Source organism: Prionailurus bengalensis, chromosome E2 (genome assembly GCF_016509475.1).
Source record: "Prionailurus bengalensis isolate Pbe53 chromosome E2, Fcat_Pben_1.1_paternal_pri, whole genome shotgun sequence".
Lineage (NCBI taxonomy): Eukaryota > Metazoa > Chordata > Mammalia > Carnivora > Felidae > Prionailurus > Prionailurus bengalensis.
The window spans coordinates 43,438,970-43,459,736 of NC_057352.1; the positions used below are offsets into that span (position 1 = coordinate 43,438,970).

The window sequence follows — 20,767 nt, forward strand, 5'->3', positions numbered from 1 at the left end:
GGTGCCGGTGAGCTGCCAGACTCAGCTTGAGCCGACTGGAGCTAGCCTGCCAGCCACCCCCCTCCCCAACCCCTGACCCTCTAGCACCAGGGGCAATCTAAGGGTTTGGCTCACCAGGTTTCTGACCAAGGTGGGGGGAGGGAGGCGTCAGACTCAGGACTAAGAGAGACTATGGGCTAAGGGGCTTAGGGGCGGGGTGGCTCAGGGGCTCTGAACTTCTGGTTGCCCTTCATTCTTCTGCCCCTGCCAGGCCCTGCCTTATCTACTGGGGCTCCTGCCCTCTGCCCACCCCCCCCCCCTTCCCTTCTCTTCCCTGGAGGCCCCTACCAGCCCAGACTCCTGGTTCTGGCAGAAGCTGGTTCTCTGCCCCTGGGCAGGCACAAGCTGGCACTAGGCCTCAGACAGGGTTGGGCCAGCCCCTCCCAGTCGTGACTGCCTGAACCACCTTCTTTCTACTTCTAGAATGTCTCCGCCTGATGAGGGGTAAGGGTTCAGCTGCTGAGGAGGCTGCAGGGGGCTGCACCATAGATCCTAGGAAGGAAGCCTGGCCTTGGAAGTAGGATGAATTGGGGTGGGGTGGATGGGCACATATAAAAGCATGGCAGATCATTCTGTTCCAAAAGACCCAAATCACATAAGACTGATGGGTCTGTCCAAGGTGGCAGAGCATCCCAGAAGATAAACCGGAAACACCTCTCCCCATCGCAGCCATCCTGTACCATGCAGCCGAAGGCAATTCCCTTATACCCTCTCTCAGCAAGTCTTTCTCCTCATCATAGCCTTCCCAGTGAGCCAGAATCCTTCATGTTTCCTTCCTGGGACAGTGTAGGATCCTGCTTTTCAGTCTCTGTTCTCACCTTGCTGTCCCACTTCCACTTCCCCTACTTTCAATTCCTCTTTGGGCAAGTGCTGGTACTACCTGCATGGGCTTAACCTTGAAGACTGCCTGGGACCCCCTGCCCCATCTCCTCCTCTACACCCCCTCCCCAGCTCCAAAGGGAAGCCCTTAATTTGAAAAACAATAACCAGACTTTCAGTAGAGTGCCAGAGTTGTGTGTGTGTGTGTGGTAGAGGTGGGGGTGAGGGGTTGTCCCATGAATCCACAGTCTACAGATCAAGCCAGGCCAAGGATGCTGTGTCTACCTGTGAGCCTGGGCCATAGATTCGGGACAACAGGAGTCAGCACATTTTGGAAAAGGAATGTTTCCCTGACTTTCCAAAGGATGACCCAGACTGAGGGAGAGTCACCAGAAGCATACACAACACACACAAATGTACTCACACGCACATACAGGGTCATGACACGGGACATGGACACAAGTGTACACAAATACAGGCACACAAGGTCATGTACTCATGGTAGGCACATCCTCTCCAGGTAAGTCCTGCCTCCTAGGGCCAGGGCTAGTCTGCCATCTGTGCTTATAAGAGGGCACAGAAGTGGCTCTGGGCAATTGAGTCCTCCACCCAGAGCCTCTCCTCTTAAGTGGCTCCCAGCCCCCTCCCTAAGACCCCCCTGGCCCACCAGGGAGCCACGCCTGGGTGGCAGAGAAGGTTTTGGAGGAGGCATTGCCTCAAAGCCCTGGCACAGAGCCTGAGCACCTAAGATAGAGAATGGGCACTGGGCTGGGGGATCCATGACCTCCCAGGACCTAGTGCAGGCATAGATGAGGCACTGGGCAAAGTCCAAAGGCCCACAGGAAGCAGGGACTCCTTCTGCCATGGGCTGCACCTACTGCCCTCAGAATAGGGCCTGGGAGCCAGGTGCTGGCACCAACTCCTAGTGCCTGGCAGAGCCCTAGCATGGATGCCAAACACAGAGTGCCAGACACGGGGGTGGGCAGGATGGGGGGCCGCTGGGCCACACACAAACACAGATCTTCATACATACAGGTAGGGAAATGCACCCACATTCACAGCACTTATTTTATAACCTAGGGAATCATGGGAGTAGGGCAGGGGATTACCTTGTCCTAGAGGCTGCCCTTACTGACTCCCCAGGTGTTCCCATTGGCCTGGTCCTAGAAGTACCAGTCGGAGGGTGGGCTGGAGGTAATGCAAAGCCTAGACACTTTCTGTGAGCCCCAGCCCCCGCAACACACACACAAACGCACACACACCTGCACTCCCACACACGTACACTTGTGTGGCAGGAGGAGGTGGGGTTGGTGCATCCCCAGGACCGGGCCCTGAAGGAAAGGGGGAAGGCGGGGCAGAAAGACTCCCTAGAACCCAGGCAGTCATCTTGCTCCCTCCAGCCCCCGCAGCAAGCCGGTTTTGTGGCCGCCGGCAGCTTAGGTGTGAGCGCGCGTCAGGGCGTGTGTGTGCGCGTGGGACCTGCGGCCGCGCATGGCGTGGGAGTGCGGCGCGTGTGCCCGCGGCGGCTGCTGCGGCCGGGTAAGGGCGGTCTGTTTCCCCGCGGGGTTCCGGCAGGCCCGAAGGTCGCGGCGGTGCTGTCAGTGTGAGAAGCTGAGGGAAGTTGTGCGTGTCCTCAGGTGTCCTGAGCAAGTGTGAGCTGGGTGTGCTCACCTGGGAGCCGCGGCTCAACTGCTCTCGCAGCGTGGGGGTGGGGGTGGGCGCAGGGGTGAGCAGATGCAAAGCACTAGGGCTACACAGACTGGCCTGGTTCCCGGCACGGTCCGCGGCAAGGCGGCTCCCTCTGTAGCAGCAACTTCGGGACTTTGTTCCGGCTTCTTAGAAAGCAGATCTGGCCGCGGGGGCGGGGCGGAGCGGGGGAGGGGGGGCACCTGCCCGGAGGAGGGTGCGGGGTGCGAAGTGGAGGGAAGCCCCGCCCATGCCCCGCCTCCGCCCCGCCCTCTCCCCGCCCCCGGGGCTCTTTATAAGCTCGGCCCGAGGGCGAACAGAGAAAGCGAGTATCCCTTCCGCCCCTGGCTGGTGTCCTCCTGCACCGCGCGCCCCTCGCTCCGGCCTCAAGTCCCTTTCCCTGCTCCCCAGCCCGGCCCCCGCCCCGCCCCGCCCCGGCCCAGCCCAGCCCGGCCCGGCCGCCATGGAGCGCTGGCCTTGGCCGTCGGGCGGCGCCTGGCTGCTCGTGGCGGCCCGTGCGCTGCTGCAGCTGCTGCGCGCAGACCTGCGTCTGGGCCGCCCGCTGCTGGCGGCGCTGGCGCTGCTGGCTGCGCTCGACTGGCTGTGCCAGCGCCTGCTGCCCCCGCCGGCCGCACTCGCCGTGCTGGCCGCCACCGGCTGGATCGCGTTGTCCCGCCTGGCGCGCCCTCCGCGCCTGCCGGTGGCCACTCGCGCGGTGCTCATCACCGGTGAGTGCGCGGAGCGCGGGGACTCCAGGCTCGAGGGCGGGACCAGACACCCAGAGGGCTCCCCTCTAGCGCGCCAAGGCAAGGCGGAACCCCCAGCACGGGAATGGGAGTGTCGTTCTCCCCTGGGTGCCGGGAGCGAGCCAAGTAGGAAGCGCAAGGCACCTCCTTAAGTCCGGGTTAACTACCTGCCGCTGTGGAGTGTTGGAGGGAAAATGAGGCCGGGAGTGGGCAGGTGCGCAGGAACAACTGCTGGCTGAGAAAGGTGGAACCTCTTGGAGTCTGAGGTTTATGCTATGCCCCTCCCCAAGAGAGCAGTCTTGGGGCAGGGGGCAGTGCTCTGAGGGACTGAAGAGGATGGTCACCCCTTGGATTCTGCCCAACATGCCCACGTGGGACGCCTCATCTCCTCTTCCCCAGGGCCAGAGGAAGGCGCTTAGATGGGGAGTTGGGGCACCCACTCCTCCTCCCCCGCCCCGTTTGCTGGGGTCCTTGGAATCCATAAAAGCTTGAGGTCACCATAAGAGGCAGCTGGGCATTCAGCTGCCTCTTAGAATGTGCCACCCACCCCCAAACTGCTGAGGTAGCCTTCCATATCTGCAGCCAGCACACACAACACCACATTCCTCCTGGTCTTCAGTGCCCAGGAAGGAGGTCGTGGAGAGCTGTACTCAGGTGCCTCTGGTTGCCTGGCAGAGTTCCCTTTGTCTGGAGCAGGGAATAAATCTGTCACCAGAAGGGGGGGGGGGGGGGCGCACTGAGACCCAGCCGGAAGCGGGGAGGGAGAGAAAGGCCAGGGGGCACTGGCTCCATTGTATGTGGGGGGGGAGGGGCAGCCTGGTCTCTCCCCCCCCCAACCCCCCATGGCTTTGGACAGGTTCTCAGAGCCCTGCCCTCACCACCAGAGTGGCTTCCCAGAGGTCTTGGTCCAGTAGGGGGCCCTGCATGATCACAAGGACAGACCTGGGAGAATTTCTCAGAGGAGGCCATCCTTTAGCTGGGCCTGGGATGATGAGTCAAGATAGGTGAAGTGTGGAAGGTGTTTTGGATCAAAGTATGGATATGGGACAAAGGCTTGAGGCAACAATGAGAGTGGCCTGGGTAGGGGACAGTCAGTAACCAGCCTGGCTGCTGAGATGTGGTGTGATGTGAGGTTGTTTCCTCAAAAGGGGCCTTGAATGCCAGGCAAGAAGGTTGACTGTTGAGGTGGGGTGGGAACACCGGTGGCACTAGGGCTTTGGGTTTCAGCAAGAGGGTGGAGTTAAAGCAGGGGTCAGGTTTGATGAGTGGAACCTGAATTCAGAGTATAGTGTGAAGTTTTAGGGGATTGAGGAAGGAAAGATACAGTGGCCCTCCTGGTCTGAAGCAGGAACTAGGTTGCGAGCTCTGCTCCCAGGGACTGGGCAGCTCCCCTCCTGCCGTCTAATTTGTGAGTTGCCTCAACAGTATCTGGGCCATCTGCTGGTAGTAGTGACTCAGTGGGCAGTCTTTCCTGAGATCTCCCCTCAGGCCTTCATGCTGCTGCTGTTACTTCTCCTTGCCTTGAGCTGGCGAGTGAGGGAAGAGGAGGGATGCCTTCTGAGGCTTGGGCTCCTCCATATCTGGTTGTAAAGCCCTGCAATGGGGGAGGGGAAGAGTCCTGCCCAACCCACTCCTGCTAAGCATCAGGAGTAGACCAGCAAGCTTCCCGATGTCCAAACACTCTGCGGTTTCCTCTCTCACTACCTGACTGCAAGACAAATAAGTGACTAGGCCCTGCCTCACCTGCTAAGAACAGTGTCTTCAGCCTGCCAGAGCTGCTACCCACCCCTCCTTGAGAATACCCCTGAGAACCACAGCCCAAGGCTACATCCAGAGCTCAACTGTGGAGTCAGAGTTTGGGCTGAGTGGCTGGGTGCCATGTGTGCACATCTGCTCATGGATGGTGGCTGGGGGTCTCCTGGGAGTGAATCCCTGTGTGAATATGCAGGCAGTTTGGAAGTGTATGTACAGGTGTCTGTGTGCAGATAAACAAGAGGGTGTGCGAGGCATGGGTGACTGTTGGGACTGTAGAGCTGAGGCTCTGGGAGGCCTCAGTTTCCCAGTGAAGGGCCCTCCAGAGTAGGGAGCTTAGGCAAGTGGACACACATGTGCTCACTGGCCTCCCCCAGCCAGGCTTGCCCTGGAAGGACTTGTCAGCCCAGCCCAGCCCAGACCAGACTGCCTTAGTCTGCAGGCCCCCAGCCACACAAAGCCTAGTTCACAGCCCCTGTCCCAGCTTTGTTCTCTGCCTCAGCAGAGGGGGCGGGGCTGAGGTGGGGAGGGGCTGCAGAGCCTGTCCAGAAGTGAGTGGGACCACCAGGGAGGCAGGCTCCAGAGAGCCTCCTCTCACTGGCCTCCCCCTCCCCTTGCCACCCTCAGAGCCAGGATCTGGATGGGAACAATCAAGGAAGCAGGGTCTTATCAGACCCCCACTCTGGCTCTGCCTGGTGGTTCCACTCTCCACATACCAAACACAGGAAATTAAGTCTCCAAGAGTGGTAACTGACCTCAGGTCACAATTGTTGGGTGTGGGAAGGGATTCAAATGCAGGTCTGTTCTCTTCTCCATCCATCATCTTCCCTGTCCTGGGGGCAAGTGGTCTGGGGCTCAGAGAATGCCCCACTGTTGCCACTGATTGGAATTCCAAGAGTGGGGGTCAGTGGTGAGGTAGGTATGAGCCTCCAGCTTGCCTAGAGCCTGGAACAATAGTAGGGTGCTGGTGGGGAAGGGAGGTGGGGCTCAGGTTGTAATGATGGGAGCAGAGGGCTTGGGGCTTCATCCCAAGGGTTGTGGGGGCCTTGGAAAGGCTTTCAGCCGCAGAGTGATATTGTCAGTTTTGGAAAGATCCCTCTGGCTGCTGAGGTAAGAGAATGGATTCAAGGGGGCAAGATGGGACAGGACCAAAGAGGGGGCTGCTGCCTAGTCCAGGTAAGAGGAAGAAGCCTGGGCAAGGGCAGCGAGGCTGAGCAGTAATACTGCACAGGCAAGCTTAGACCTGATAGCAAAGCAGGCAGGACACCAGGACTGGTACTGGGTCTCGGGCTGACCTCCAGTAGAGTCCTGATCTTACTCTCTGCTGGCTGAATGACTTTGGGAAGCAACTTAGCATTCGTAGGTCTCAGTGTCCTCATCTGTAAAGTGGGAATCATTAAGCCATGTTTGGGGTAGCTCTGGGGAGTCAGGGAGGTGACAGCTGTAAGAGAGCTAGTGCTCAGCCAGAGGGGCAAAGCCTACAGAGATGGACCTGGGATGGGAGGGAAGGCTGCTGAAGACTGGGTATCCAGAGGCTTGGATCCTGTATGGACCCTGATGATCCTAGAGTTGTCTCAGGCTGGACTGGGCCACAGTGGGAGTTCACTGGCTGCCCTGCCCTGGCCAGGCTGTGACTCTGGTTTTGGCAAGGAGACGGCAAAGAAGCTAGACGCTATGGGCTTCACGGTGCTGGCCACCGTGTTGGAGTTGGATGGCCCTGGTGCCCTAGAGCTGCGTGCCTGCTGTTCCCCTCGCCTAAGGCTGCTGCAGCTGGATCTGACCAAGCCAGCAGACATCAGCCGAGCACTGGAGTTCACAAAGGCCCACACCACCAGCACAGGTCAGTGGGCCTAGATCCCCCAAGAGAGGGTGTGCTTGGGTGGGTGTGAATGGGCGGAGGTTTGCTGCTGGGCAGACTCAACTCTGAGCTTCCTTTCTTTGTCCCCCTTCTCCGTGCCCTCAGGCTTGTGGGGCCTGGTCAACAATGCAGGCCACAACAATGTAGTGGCCGATGTGGAGCTGTCTCCAGTGGCCACATTCCGCAGCTGCATGGAGGTGAATTTCTTCGGTGCGCTTGAACTAACCAAGGGCCTGTTGCCACTGCTGCGGCGTTCTAGGGGTCGCATCGTGACTGTGGGCAGCCCAGCAGGTGAGTGCCCTTCCCTACTGGAGTAGAAAAGGTGCTGCTGCAGAGCAGAGAGGGTTGCTGGAGCCCCTGGTCCATGCTGAGCTGCCTCCCTCCCAATCCATCCCCAGGAGACATGCCATACCCATGCTTGGCGGCCTATGGGACTTCCAAAGCGGCCATGGCACTGCTCATGGACACATTCAGCTGTGAACTTCTGCCCTGGGGGGTCAAGGTCAGCATCATCCAGCCTGGCTGCTTCAAGACAGGTGGGCTTCGGGTTTGGGATACGGTGTGTGGGTGTGTTCATATCTGGGGTGGAGTCAGGTCTAAGGAATGGGCCTGGCTCTGTCTGGAGGCAAGGATCGGTTTTGAGGTAGACTGACCTGAGTCTGGCTTTGGCTTCCCTAAGTGAACCCACCCTGACCTTGTGGCTCCTTCCTCAGAGTCTGTGCAGAATGTGGGCCAGTGGGAGCAGCGTAAACAGCTGCTGCTGGCCAGCCTGCCCCGAGAGCTGCTCCAGGCCTACGGTGAGGACTACATCGAGCACTTACATGGGCAGTTCCTGCATTCGCTGCGCCTGGCGCTGCCAGACCTCAGCCCGGTTGTAGATGCCATCACCGACGCACTGCTGGCAGCTCAGCCACGCCGCCGCTATTACCCAGGCCGTGGCCTGGGGCTCATGTACTTCATCCACTACTACCTGCCTGAGGGCCTGCGGCGCCGCTTCCTGCAGACCTTCTTCATCAATCACTGTCTGCCAAGAGCACTGCGGCCTGGCCAGCCTGGCTCTACCCCAGCCCAGGATGCAGCCCTGGACCCAGACCCAAACCCAGGCTCTTCCTCCATGACAGCCCAATGAGCAGTGCACACAGATGGCCTAGCTGCTCTAGCAGACAAGGTCCCATGAGCCCTTGGCCCTCCCCTGGGCCATTGTGACCCCCCCAAATCTGCCCTAGAGCCTGGCCTAAAGGACCCCAGCCCTACCCACTCAGTCATTGCCCCAGGCCAGGCCTGGTGAAGCTGAGGCTTCCCAGTGAACCTCCAGGCCTTTCTTCTGCTTCATGAGCCCACACAGACCCTCCTGGGCACAAGGCTCCACCCTGTAGCTTGGAGAACCCAACTGGATGGGGAGTTTTGTGCAAGACTTAGCTGTAGCCTTTGATAGGATCCCGCAGACAGTGCCTCTGCAAACTAAGGAGTCACTGGGTGGGGTGGGGACCACCCTCAGGACTTTTTCAAGGCACCAGTGCCTCAGTGCTGCGATTCAAAGGGTAAATCCTGTTTCTTGACTGGCTCAAGAATTAGGGTCCCGACCACTCACCCCAAACCCCCCTAGCCATAGGAGGTTCCATACCCTACTTGCCTGATTGCCACCTTTGAAATAAAGACAAATTTTTATTTCTCCTAGAATGGGGGAGATGCTGTGTTTGGAGGGTGTGACTGTCTGAGTGCCAGTCTGTGACTGTGTGACAGATTGGGAACTGCCTGGGGAACCCCTGGTGGTCAGCATGGGCCAAGGTTCTGGACAAAGATTCTGTGCTTCATACCTTTTCCTGTTTGTTGACTGTGGGCAGGTCATTTATCCACAGGCTTGGGTTTCAGCCTAGTGAAATGGGGGTAATGCCCTTGGACTAGGGTGCAGTGGGGCTCATTGAGGCAAACAGGGAGATCTGTGGCCCGCTAGGGCCAGCACTCAGTTCCACAGCCCTGTGTGAGCCTCCAGTGACTTCCCCCATCCTGCAGAACCTGAAAGCACAGAGAGAGGGCCAGCAAAGGAGGTAGAAAGCTTGGAGTGGGGGTGGCTTGACAAGGATGGCACCCAAAGGAGACAGACAGCCAGGCTTAGAGAGGGCAGTTTATTGTCTCAGAGGGCAGAGCTGAGGGATAGGGTGGCAGAGCTATTTCCCCTATGCCCCAAGGACACACTCTATCCTTCCCCTGGGCCATGGCTCTGCGGGTGACCCACAGAAGGGAGAGGAGGCTCACGCTGCCCCAGGGGTTCTCAGGGAAGCACACAAAGTGACCACATGCTTCTCAGGCGTGTCAGTGGCTGTAAACATAGGGCTGAGGGGGCCTCCTTTTTTTTTGGGGGGGGAGGGGAGTTGGTCCAACCTTGGTAGGGGGAACAGGTGCCCAGCCCCTTTTCAGGCCCAAGAACCATCCCAGGGAGGGTCAGGAATACCGGCAGCCACTAGGACAATGTGCTATCCCCCAGGGCAGGCATGTGAGCTGCGGGCTTGGTCACAGCACACGCAGACACACACACTTGTGGGGAGCCTTGGGCCAGGGCGCTAGAAGATGGGGATGTAGTTATCAATCTTGGCGCGGTGGCGCTGGGCAATGCACTCGGCAATCCATACGATGTTGCGACATTCTTGCTCCTTGAGCTTCACAAAGGCGTAGAAAACACCAAAGTGGAACTGGTTCAGGAAGGCCAACTTGTTCAGTTTCACCTATAGACAGAGGCAGGCGTGGTGTGCAGGTGGTCGTGATGGCAGAGTCAGGCCTGGGCTACCAACCCCTCCCTATGACACGCAGGTGAGCAACCCCTCACCTCATGCTCGAAGAATCGGTCTTCCAGGGTCTTGTCTCCGGGGTTGCTGCCTGCACCCTCAAAGAGCAGCTTATACTCCTGGCCCAGAAAAGGGACGGGAAGCATGAGCACAAGGGCACTGTTGGGTGTGGGGTGGGGATGCAGATGCCAGTATGCCCGCCCATCATCCTGTGGCCAGGGCACTCACCGGGTAGTAGTCGGCCACGTTCTTGACCTGCTCATAGTCATCAGCCCGAGCCAGCTGGGCCAGACCCTCTGGGTACAGTCTCCCGCAGTGTGGAAAGAGCTTGGCACGGTCCTCCTTGGAGAGCTCTGTGCCGAAGGAGTTGATGGTGATGATGAAGGCTCGTCGGTCGGCTTCAAACTGTGGGGCCAGTACACAGGCAAGGCGAGAGGGAGGGGGAAGGAGGCAGCAGCCAGTCAGCTGGCGGGGCTTCCCCCAGGCCCAGGCTACCAGGGACTAGTGGGCAGGAAGGTGGGCAAGCACTCACCTCCAGGATGGGACACATGGCATCGGCTGTGGTCCCGCCCAGTAGGATGCAGAATTTGTAGAAGGACTCCAGGTAGGCCTGCGCAGAGCATGGGGCTCGCTCAACTCAGGCAGGGAGCTGGGGGACTTGCCAAGCCTTCTCCTCACCGTTGCCTCTTTCCCTCCCCAGTCCCTTGCATGATGAGTCCATACATCACACCCATCACTTGGCCAGGGCACCCCCCATGTCAGAACCTCGAAAACATCTGCAAATTCCAACTATTAATCAGTTGGCCGGCTGCCTCACTGCACCCAGGAGCAATAGAGCAATTTCTGACCTACTGACGGCTTCATGGTGCAGTGCCCCCTACGTGCCCTTATGTCCTCATCCCGCAGAGGACCAGGCTCAGAGAGGGGGTCTGTCTGCCCCCAGCTGCTCTGCCTGCCTTTCCCCCAAACCTCCCCTCCTCAGCCTCAGAAAACTACATGTTGATGGGCTAGTGAAGGAAGGTTACTCCTGAGAGTTCATGGAAGTGGCCTGGACTGGGTGCCCTGGCCCCTCTTGGCACCCCACCTCACGGAACTCCTTCCATCCCCCAAGCAGCTCCCAGGCATCATGAAGCAGGAAGCAAATGTCAGCTCAGTTCCTGCTGAGGAATGGTTATTGCCTGCACAGACGTCAGCCCTGCAGTGCAATGGCTGGACACATGGGCTGTGGTGGGAATGAGCACTTCCTGCCCAGGCAAACTGGATCTTCTGGGCATGAGGAAAAGACAGGTCAGCCCAGTCCCTCGTTTCCTCCCAGCACTCACTCATAAAAGTGGCTAGGCACAGGCTTCCTTCCCCAAACCTCTCTGTGTCAAGAGAGGGGGGGATGGTCTTGTGGCCCCTCTGGGGAACTCCCTTCACTCAGATCCTCCTGAGTCCCTTCTGGTGGCATGGTCACAGGGACTCTGGCTCCACAGGCTAGAGATTATTCTTCAGAGTTGGGGCTGAGGGCCAGGAGGCCTGGAAAGCTTTCAGCACCAAGGTCTGATCTCCAAGGTTCAGAGACCTTTCTACCCACCACAAGCTGACTTGGGCCACAGGCTTTGCTCCCCCAAGGGAGGAGGTGAGATGAAACCCAGGAGTCCACGAGCACAGGCATAGCCTGGCCAGCAGCACTGGGCAAGCTGTGCTCAGAAGGCCTGTGGTGACCACTGAGGTCACAGGAAACAAAAGTCTAGAACAGGTCAGAGAGGAAGAAGCCTGGAAGGGGAGAGTGGACCCCAGCATAATACATCCCCAGGAATCAGAGGGCTTGGGTGGTAGAAACAGCTGCCAATCCTACCATGGCTCACTGGTAATTCAGTCCCTCTAGGACTGTCCCCAGCCACTTTCTTCCCCATGGCCAGGCCAAGTTCCCCATGGCCTGCCCAAATCTCGAGGCCTGCCCCAGTGGGGCCTGCAGTTCCAATCTGTGGGGAAGCCACCAGCCTTCACTGAGCTACACCAATCCCTGGAAAGGCTGACCCTAGGCTCAGAGGAGATGATGGGACGGGCTCAGACTCTTCTGGAAGTTAGGGCAGTTGAAGAAACTGGCAAGACCTCAAAGGCTCAGGTACCAAGGTTGCCTCCCCATCCCCACCCTGTCCCCTGGAGCCTGCTAGTCCATGGCTGCTGTACCAGCTGCCTACAGTTCCTGCCTGCCAGGCGGCTGAGGGTCCATCTAATCTCCCATCTGTGGCCACTGGGCTGGGAAACTGCCTGTCGAGCGGGCAGTCTTGGCATGGCGCCCTCAGCCTTGGATCAGTGTTTACGGAGCTGGTGTCCGGGCAGCCCTCACCAGTGACTCCAGCTAGAACCAGTCAGGCCCGGTGAGGGTGTGGGTGAGGCTAGGGGGACAGCCGCACCCCTCACCCTGTCTCAGGGCAGGGAACCTGCAGCAGGCCAGTTGGGCGGGCAGGAGCACTCAGATCATGTGCGCATGCACATTCTCGGCTGATTGCCTGGCCTGCCTCCTTGTTAGCGGGGCAGATGAGAGCACGTGCTTTGCAAACAGGCTGAGCCAGGTGTGATCCCAGTGCTGCCAGAGTATAGCAAGTGGTTTCAGGCAACCCACCCTGCTTCTTTGAGCCCTTAGTTTTCTCATCTTACCAATTCAGATATTCATGCCTACCTAGCTCCTAGGGTGATCCTGACGATTAAAGAAGTTGACGATCTTCCTACCTCTAGCCTCTCCCCTTTACTCCATGCTCCACACCGTAGCCAGAGGGGGCTTTCTGATGATACTCTGCCCTGTTGCAAACCTTTATTGGCTGACCCTGCCCACAGGATACAGTTCAAACTCTGGCCTGGCACTCCAGGCCCTTGGTGACTTCATCCTGTGTCTGCCTCTTTTTCCAGACCTGTCTCCGGCTGTCTATCTGGAACCTGCACTTCCATGGCAAACTGCCTGTCACTTGGCCCATGCTCCATGCTTGCTTCTGCATGGGCTGTTCCCCTGCCCACACCACTGCAACATATGCAGGCTCCTCACCTATTACCAGACCTCCCCTTGCACTCTGGCCCAGATTCCTGGAGGGAGACTGGAGGCCTAGCCTCTCAGGCTGCAGCTGAGTGTCAGCCACCTAGCTCCAACTCAGGCAGGAGAAGACACTCGGTGTAAAGATCTGATTGCCAGATGTTCTCAGGGTTAGGTCAGCAGGGCCCGTGACTTAGGTTATACTCAGTCCCCCTTCAGGGCCTGCCTATTGCTGATCCATGTTCCTGGCTGCAGCCCATCAGTACCTCACTGTGCCCAGAGCCTAGTCTGTCCCAAATGTCCTTCACTGGTCCCTGGCCAGCCCCCTTCCTTGGCTCCCAGCCCTGCTCCTAATCTCTTTGGGCCAGGGCAGTGCTGACCCAGGAATCCCAAGCTCACTCTGTCTCCAGGGGTCACCAACCTGTGCCATAGTCAGGGGTGAAGCAGAAAGTGGTTAAGGGATAAGGATGCTGTGACGTGGCACTGGCTCTAGGCCTAGGAACCTGAGAAGGATGTGGTGACCTGGCTACACCTGGCTGGGTCCCTCCCCCCATCATAATAAGCACACTGTTGCCTCTGCTCAAATGCCTGTCCTTGCTGGCAACAGTCTAGGTGGGGTAAACCTGAAAGCTATGGTCTGGGTGGCGGCCCCGTGACCCTCCTGGATGCAGGGGGAGTGGCCATCCAGGAGCCAGCTCTGACAGGCCAAGCTGTGGGGCACCAGCCACTCCTGCTGATCTTATCAGGGCCTGCCGCAGGCGCCACGAGATGGAGAACCTGTTCCATGCAGCCTGCGCCCATCATGGGAGCCAGAAAGTGGCTAAGCCTGCGGATAAGGTTAAGCCTGCGGGATAGAAGCCTGGTGCAGCTGCGTCCCGTCCCAGCACCCCACATAAACCACAAGCCCACCATACCGTGGCCCCACCCCTGCCCACAGGCCAGCCCCCGCCTCTGATGAGGGCACTACCTTGTAGAGTGTGTTCCGGATGATCTCGATGTTCATCTCATCAAGGTCCTGCTCTGAGATGCAGTCCTGGAAAAAGGCCGCTGGGAAAGAAAGACGTGGGGGTGAGGGTGGGCGACTAGATTCAGCCTAGGCAAGAATCCTCCTGCTGTTTAACCACCCCTGCAGGGCATAGAGGGCCCCTGTCACGAGGCCCAGCTGGCCAGGGGTTGGGGGGCCTCCCGAACCAGCCTGGGCAATTGCCTTGCAAGTGGCAGAAGCAATACACTGGGCCATGTACACTGACCTGAGCTTCTCCTGCATCCTTGCTCCTAAAACTGATTTATAAAGGAGGCGGCCAGCCATAACATGATCTAATCGCCTCTGGGGCAGACCCAAGCTCAGACCATGCCAAAGACAGACTTGCATAAGAGGCCATGACATCCTCCTTTCTTGAGGGGCAGCTGTGGATTTGGGGCCTGATGCCCATGTATCTGTAACCCCCAGGGGGGGCCTGGGGCCCACATTTAGAAAACCAGCCTACTTCTTAAGGAATGAGCTGAGTGGGCCTGGACCAGGGACCCAGAGGGCCACTGTCAGGCTGAAAGTAGAGGCCAGAACAGAATAGAGCTCCCTCCCCTGACAGGGGCCCACAGACTCTCTAGTCTGTCTCTCTTTAAAGATGGAGAAACTAGGGGGAGAGAGGGAGCAAAAAAATAAAAAATAAATAAATAAATAAATAAAATAAAATAAAATAAAATAAAATAAAATAAATAAAATAAAAATGGAGAAACTGAGAAACCACAAATAGCCCAGAACTAGCTCAGAGTTACTGGAAGAGTCTATGGCAGATAGGCCTAGCAAGTAGGGCTCAGGACTCTCAGTACAGGAACAAGTGCAACTTAGAACCCAGTGTTTAACCCTGGAGGCTTCCTGGAGGTGGTGCTCTGAGGACAAAGATTGTGGCTATGAGGGCACTAGCTGGTGACAGCCTTAGTGCCTTCTCCCCAGCCTCCAAGATAGGCAGGAGCCAGCACTGCCTAGGTGGGGCCCTGCAGGAAGCTCCCAGTTCCCCTTCCTCTCTTGGCCTCTGACACGAACCCTGCATCCTGCCGGACACTGCCTGACCTGGCCCCTGGGACCTGTTCTGTGGAGGCAAGTGAAGCTATTTGCTTCCCTCCTCTGCCTCACAGGCAGCCAGCCACTCTGGCCCCACTAGCTTGGGGCCACAGTGTGTTCGAGTCCCAAGACTCTGAGGGACCTGGGCCTCTCCCCACTCCATGAGCTCAGCCTTTCTCTGCATTCTGAGAAATTGGCCAGTTTCACGAAGTTACATGGTCTGAATCAGGCCCTGGTGGTAGTCTGTCTAGCCCAGCAAAAGCAACAGGAAAGGAACTGAAGGTAGGGCAACAGAATGGGAGGGAAGTTAAGGGAAACATAAAGGTAAGCAGCAGGGGGCAAGCCTTCTTTTATGGCTCAGTATCACCCCCCCCACCACCCAGGGGTCCACAAACCCCACACTTGGAGGCGGTGTCCACCTCCTCCCCCCTCCACCCCAGTGGCTCACCCAGGGGCGTGTCCACCAGAATGGCATTGTAGAGCTCGGCAGGTGTCTGCGCAATGTTCACAGCCTCCATCTGCTCAAAGCTGCCTAGTGGGTGGCACTTGGGCACAAGTTCGGCGATAGACCGCTGGTGCAACGTGCCCGTGATAAGCAGGATTACGTTGTCAATCATGTAGCTGTAACTGTGGGAGGCACACAACAGCAGGGGTTTGGAAGTCCTGGCCCAGCAGTGACCCTGCCCCCACCCTGGACAGGCCACCCTCAACAAAGAGCGCCACCTCAATGGTGTTGCTGACCAGCACCACTGGTTCACCTCCCTGCCCGGTTGCAGCCCTACTCCAGCACCAGGAGTCTGAGACATACACGGCCCCTCCCTTGGGAGTGTGGCACAGATTCATGCCCCTTGAGTGTTTGGGAAGAGGTAACTACCCCACGGTGTGAACAGAGTTCTGGCAGGGAACACAGAAGGAGGTGCAAGGCCAGCCTGGGGATGAAAAAACTGGGAGATGTAATTGTGTTCTGGGAAGAGGGAACAGTGTGTGCAAAGGCCTGGAGGCATTCACCGAGTGCCTGCCGCATTCGAGGAACTGAGCACAGTTCAGGGTTGGCAGAAGGAGGGAACCAGGGCAGTGCTCCTAGCTTGCTGGGGCCTGGTCGCTGGTCCTGCAGGCCAGGCTGAGGGTCCTGACTGCATTTTGAGCACTAGAGATCCATGAGCAGGATGTAAGCAGGGAGTATTACAGTCCTGTTAGAGTCATTCTGGCTGCTGGGTGGGGATGCGGGGAGGGGGAGATGGCAAGGGGAGGAAAGGCTGAAGAGCAGGGTGGGGAAAAGCCAGAGAAAAAGGGAAGGCCAGAAAGGAGCTAGCGGGAGGGCCCCTCTGGAGTAAGGCCCCAGGTCAGGCAGAGATGGAGCAGGTAGATAGCTGCCCTGCACAGTTCCACTCCAAAGGCAGAGCACCGCCTCCTTCTTCAGCCAGAGGCCTAGGCCAGGTATCCGCGCAGGAGGCCTAGAGGGGACCCAGAGGCCTGGATAGGGAGGCTGGGCTCAAGTTGTCCTAGGCCTAAGCTCCTTGGCTTTCCGCTCTGGATAGCACATGAGCAGCAGAGGGGGCTGTGGAGCTGGGGAGGGTGGGGCTTCCCGGTTCAGACTTGGCAAGGGGCAGGGCAAGCTCTGCTTCCGAACTTTAAGACAATGGCACAAAGGAGCCGGGGCAGAGCTCTGTCTAGTCACCTACGTGGGAATGGGGTGAAGCCAGGAGCGGCAGGGGGGGCGGGGGCAGTGAGGAAGGCCCCAGGCACAGTCAGGTGGCATTAACCACAACATTCCTCCAGCCTGTCACCAGTGATGAACTCAGGGTACATGAGTGGATGAGGCCTGTGGGGAGGGGCACCAATGAAGGGTCAGAGCTAAGGTGCAGGCTGCTGCCCTGAATGGGCACTTAGCACAGGACTTGCCCTAGTTTTTGGGTGGCCCACAACTAGGCCCCTCTCCTGGGAAAGTGTTTTAAGCACCCAACGCTGAGGCTGTCCATGGAAGACCCCTGGTGGGCAGTGGCCATAAATACCAAGGGAAGAAAGGGAAAGGGGTGGCCCAGGCCTCAACTCAGAGGGCCAGCTATTGGGGGAGCTCCCACAAGGCCCTCCAGGAAGGCGACAGGAAGAAAAAGCCACAGCTCCAGTCCTGACCTGACCCCCTACTCCCCCTGCTTGCTGCACCCTCCCCCAGCTCCCACCCAGCCCAGCGCCTTGCTGTGACCTCTGCTCTCCTGGGCTTGGGGCCAGGCAGCTGCCCTCTCTCCGCCCCCAAACCGGCTGGGTCAGTGACAGGATGTGCACTGAGAAGAGACAGGCCCTCCCCTTCTCAAACTGAGGGCTTCAGGCGGGGCCCATTGTAGCTGCAAGGCAAGAAGCCCAATGGCCAGCCTTCTGCCCCGAACCTGACAGAGCTGGCAGAGCAGAGGGACCTCAGAAAAAGGTCACTAGAGTTCTGGGCCTTGGCCTCCAGCCAGAGCCTGCATCCCCTCCACCCTGGACAGCATCCCTTGTTCCCAATGCCTCCAGAATCTCATGTACCACAGGACCTGTGCTACATGTCACCTCCTGCAGCCCTCTACCTGCACCCCAACCAGCCCCACTCCAGTCTTCCTGTTCTCTGAGACAGCCACAAAGACTCCTGTCCCCGGCCTGAGGATGCTCTTCTCCACTCTCACAACCTTGTGGACAGGGACAGAGAGAAGGGTACCCCTCTTAGGCCTATACTATCTGATTGACCCCGCAGCCACCAGCATCACCAAACCCAGTATCCAAGGAAGTAAGAGAGAGTATAGGCACTTGGCCCTGTCACACCATCAGGCAGATGACCTCCATGTCCCATTTCTAGGGTCCCCATGCCCTGGCACTGCACTCCCCATCTAGCTCTGTCTTTTCAGAGGTATCCCCACAAGCCAGTTTTCTTTCTCTAAATCTCCCCACTCCCTCTGCCCACATCCCAGGGTATTCGTTTATGTTGGGGATGGGGCTGGAGGCAGGGCTCAGGGGAGGCCCTGGTACTCCTCAGGGTCCTGGCCTGGACTTAGAGGAGAGCCCGTGGGAAGACTCTACCATCTGGCTTTTCTGTTGTCCCTCCAATGATGTGGAACAGGCCAGCTATGAGTCACTTTTCAGCCTTGACAGCAAATGTCGGGGCCAGTAGTAGTACCTCCTAGCTGCCCCCAGCCTCTCCTGCTAGAAGTCCAGTCTGGGTACCAAGGAAAATGCCGAGCCAGTTAAGGGCCACTTACGATCACATACTCCCAGTACCTTCCAGGGCCCCCTTCTAACCCAGTCTAGGCCAGCACTGGATAATCCTGTGCCAGACCCAGCTCTTCCTTCTCCCTGAGTCAACTACGAGGTTACTGCAGAAGCAGCCCCTGCTTTTCTCCCCAGCCCAATGAGAGCCCAAATCTTCTTTCCTGGGAGAAAGGAAGCAGGGCAGGCCTGGCAGAGATGGTGCTGGCTAGGCTGTTTGCTTCTCCCCCAAGGCCAAGGCCTTCAGCAGACAGGGACATCCTCCTCCTCCTCGCCTGGCTTGAGCAGCTGCCTCCCTGCCCCCAAAAAGCCACTCCACCAGTCCTCCCCTCATTTGGCCTCAACAGCAGAGAATGAGGTTCCAGCTGGTCAGCGTCTCCCTCCAGAGGAAGACAGCTGGGGAGTGGACAGGCGGCTGCCCGCCAGGCCAAAGAGGCCCTTGTGGGGTGGGAGTAGGGAGTCTGTATTCCTCTACCCAGAGGCCCTCCCTCACCCTGTGCCTTTAAGACTCAGCTTGGGCCCATAGAAGTCTCGGGTTGGGGTTTAGGAAGCCCCTTCTTCCAAGAAGTCTTCAGAGCCCCCAGCCAAGCCCCATTCTTCTGCTGTGCCCTTTGGCGCCACCTGCTGGAGAAGCATGGCTTGCTTCCACATTCTTATCGTCTTGGCGCCGGGGGCTGGCCTAGCACTGGTGAGGAGGCCAAGATGACTAGGTACCTCTGCCAGTCTGTCTATCCTACAGCTCCCAGCAGAGGCTGCTCATAACAGTATCTGTGCTTAATCACATCAGAGTCCTGCAAAGCCCTGCCTAGGGCAGAAAGGGAATAGAGATATTAAGCTATGGCCTCAGCATACAACTTGCCAAGCCTCAGTTTCTCAGTTTCTCAGTTTTAATCAGGATAACTAAAATGCAGCCCATAGCAGAGCTAGTAAGGCCCTGACCTTCTCATTAAAATCCTGCTCTTCCCCAGAAGCCTGATTGGGTCTTCCCACTTGACTTAAGCCTTCTAGGCCTTAAAGAGCTCCTGTGTGCTCTCCCTTCGTCAGTGTCACTGCTGGCTCTCCCGCAAGGCAGGAGCCAGGTCTAGCCCATGACCCAGAAATCATGGCAGGCCTAGAGCCCCAGCCTGTATAGACCGTGCTATGACCCAAAAACAGTGGATGTAGAGAGAGAGGGCTAGAGGACCAGGATAAGGATAACCACCATGCCTCTGCAACCCATGGTACAAAAAGTTCTGGGGAGAATGGCAGGTATGCTAAAAGGCCTATGGGGCACTTGAGGCCATTGTCCTGGGACAAAGCTGCCTTCCAGCTACCCACTCCAGGTTGGTGGCACTGGAGACCCTGGTACATAAGAAAGACTGGACTTCACCTCTCCCAGATGATGCAGGTTACCAAGCCCAGGTTCTGCTAATGGGTACCAGGCTGCTGCACACTGGGGATGGCTCATTCCTTTAAAGACAAGGGCCTTTGGGGCCCACCTGAAAATCCCCAGAGGCCAGACTCACCTCTCCCACACACACCTCTCCCAACTTCCCTTTGAGAGCCTACTTTCCTATGGGAAGCCATCATGGAATGGCCTAGATCAAGATCTCCCCTCCAAAGCCAAAAAACCCCAATAGAGGCTCCATTCCAAGTCACACAGCACGTTAATGGCTACGTCTGGAAAAATCCTTGGTATAGTGACATATTACATGTTATTGCCGTGAAATTGAACTGAATTATCTAAAAACTACATGATTGATGACAGCTTACTTCACAGACTCTCACTCACTCAAGGCCTGTTTCCTCCACACCAGGCAGTGCCACCCACTCTCCTGAGCAGTCTCTTTCACCCCACCTGATCCTTGAGTCCTCTTAATGCCAGGAAGCCTCCTGTGACCCTGGATCCATTTGTAGCAGCTGCCCACAGGCCTCTCCAGGAGCTGTCTACACCACCCCTGACACTCATCCCATTGGATTCATGCATCCCCCTCCCTCCTGGCATAGGGCCTGGCCCAGAGCTGATACTAGTTGTGTTGGCTGAAGGCTCGCTGGGATCAACAAAACCACTGGACACTGTCTTTCATCATGGGAGGGCAGAAAAGACCTTCATCAGCTTCTGTCTGCACACCTTTAGTGACAAGGAACCCATCACTTCCTGGGAAATCCTGTTCCAGCAATCCAAGGGCAGTTCTATGGGCTACTAAGAGGCTCTGAGGAACAGAGCTAAGTTGACCTTTTGTGGTAGTCCCAACCTCCAACCCAGCTGCGCCAGCTTTGTTTGTGGCCAGCAGTGATGGCACTGTTCCCTCAAGTATTCACACGCAGGATGGAGCCATTAGCTGACGCCTCCCCTACCTGGGGGAACCATGCTCTCCTCTCTAGTTACATTCCTCTGGACATCCCTGGGGTTTGAGGCTCAGGACATGTATGGTTCCCTCAGTCCAGAATCTCCCCTTCCCAATTCTTCCTTAAACAGCTCCTCAGCCACACAGCCACCTCCTCAGAGAAGCCAGCTATGAGTTCCAGGCCCTGGCCCTGACGGAAGAGATTCCCTCTTTCTGCAACACTGCGGATGACCCAGAAAGGAGGAAGTGGAGGAGGTGGAGGGGAGGAGGAGGAGCAGGCAGAGAGGTAAGAGTTAAATGGCAGAGAAGAAGGAGACTGCTGGAGGGTGGGAGGGCTGTGGCTCCTGATTAGGCCTGCAGACCTTGCCGCACAAAGCTCAGTGGTGACCTTGGTCAGGGCCTTTGCGGTGGAGTGATGGGACAGTTGGGAGCAGACTGGAAGCTCAAA

General features: G+C 57.8%; 2 protein-coding genes across 2 annotated transcripts in view; one reads left to right on the forward strand and one right to left on the reverse strand.

Moving 5' to 3' along the window:
- The first annotated feature begins 2,864 nt into the window (after positions 1-2,864).
- On the forward strand, positions 2,865-8,577 carry HSD11B2 (hydroxysteroid 11-beta dehydrogenase 2). The gene is made up of 5 exons (XM_043599512.1): positions 2,865-3,272; positions 6,670-6,882; positions 7,006-7,191; positions 7,299-7,436; positions 7,614-8,577. Exons 1-5 carry the CDS (start codon positions 3,008-3,010, stop codon positions 8,027-8,029), a joined length of 1,218 nt encoding a protein of 405 aa, XP_043455447.1. The 5' UTR covers positions 2,865-3,007; the 3' UTR covers positions 8,030-8,577.
- A 428-nt stretch (positions 8,578-9,005) lies between these two features.
- Positions 9,006-20,767, reverse strand: part of ATP6V0D1 (ATPase H+ transporting V0 subunit d1) — a 39,323-nt gene continuing 27,561 nt past the window's right edge. Inside the window, exons 3-8 of the mRNA XM_043599513.1 lie at positions 15,207-15,385; positions 13,664-13,743; positions 10,216-10,293; positions 9,912-10,088; positions 9,725-9,802; positions 9,006-9,623 (exon numbers count right to left, since the gene is read on the reverse strand). Coding sequence (XP_043455448.1) covers positions 9,462-9,623; positions 9,725-9,802; positions 9,912-10,088; positions 10,216-10,293; positions 13,664-13,743; positions 15,207-15,385 — 754 coding nt within the window. The 3' untranslated portion in view covers positions 9,006-9,461. The remainder of the gene's footprint in view (positions 9,624-9,724; positions 9,803-9,911; positions 10,089-10,215; positions 10,294-13,663; positions 13,744-15,206; positions 15,386-20,767) is intronic.

Bases quoted from the DNA above. Each gene is read 5' to 3' on its own strand.
- HSD11B2 (XM_043599512.1), top strand. From the start codon at position 3,008: ATGGAGCGCTGGCCTTGGCCGTCGGGCGGCGCCTGGCTGCTCGTGGCG. The intron at 7,192-7,298 runs GTGAGTGCCCTT...ATCCATCCCCAG, and splicing joins GACTGTGGGCAGCCCAGCAG to GAGACATGCCATACCCATGC. The intron at 7,437-7,613 runs GTGGGCTTCGGG...CTCCTTCCTCAG, and splicing joins GCCTGGCTGCTTCAAGACAG to AGTCTGTGCAGAATGTGGGC.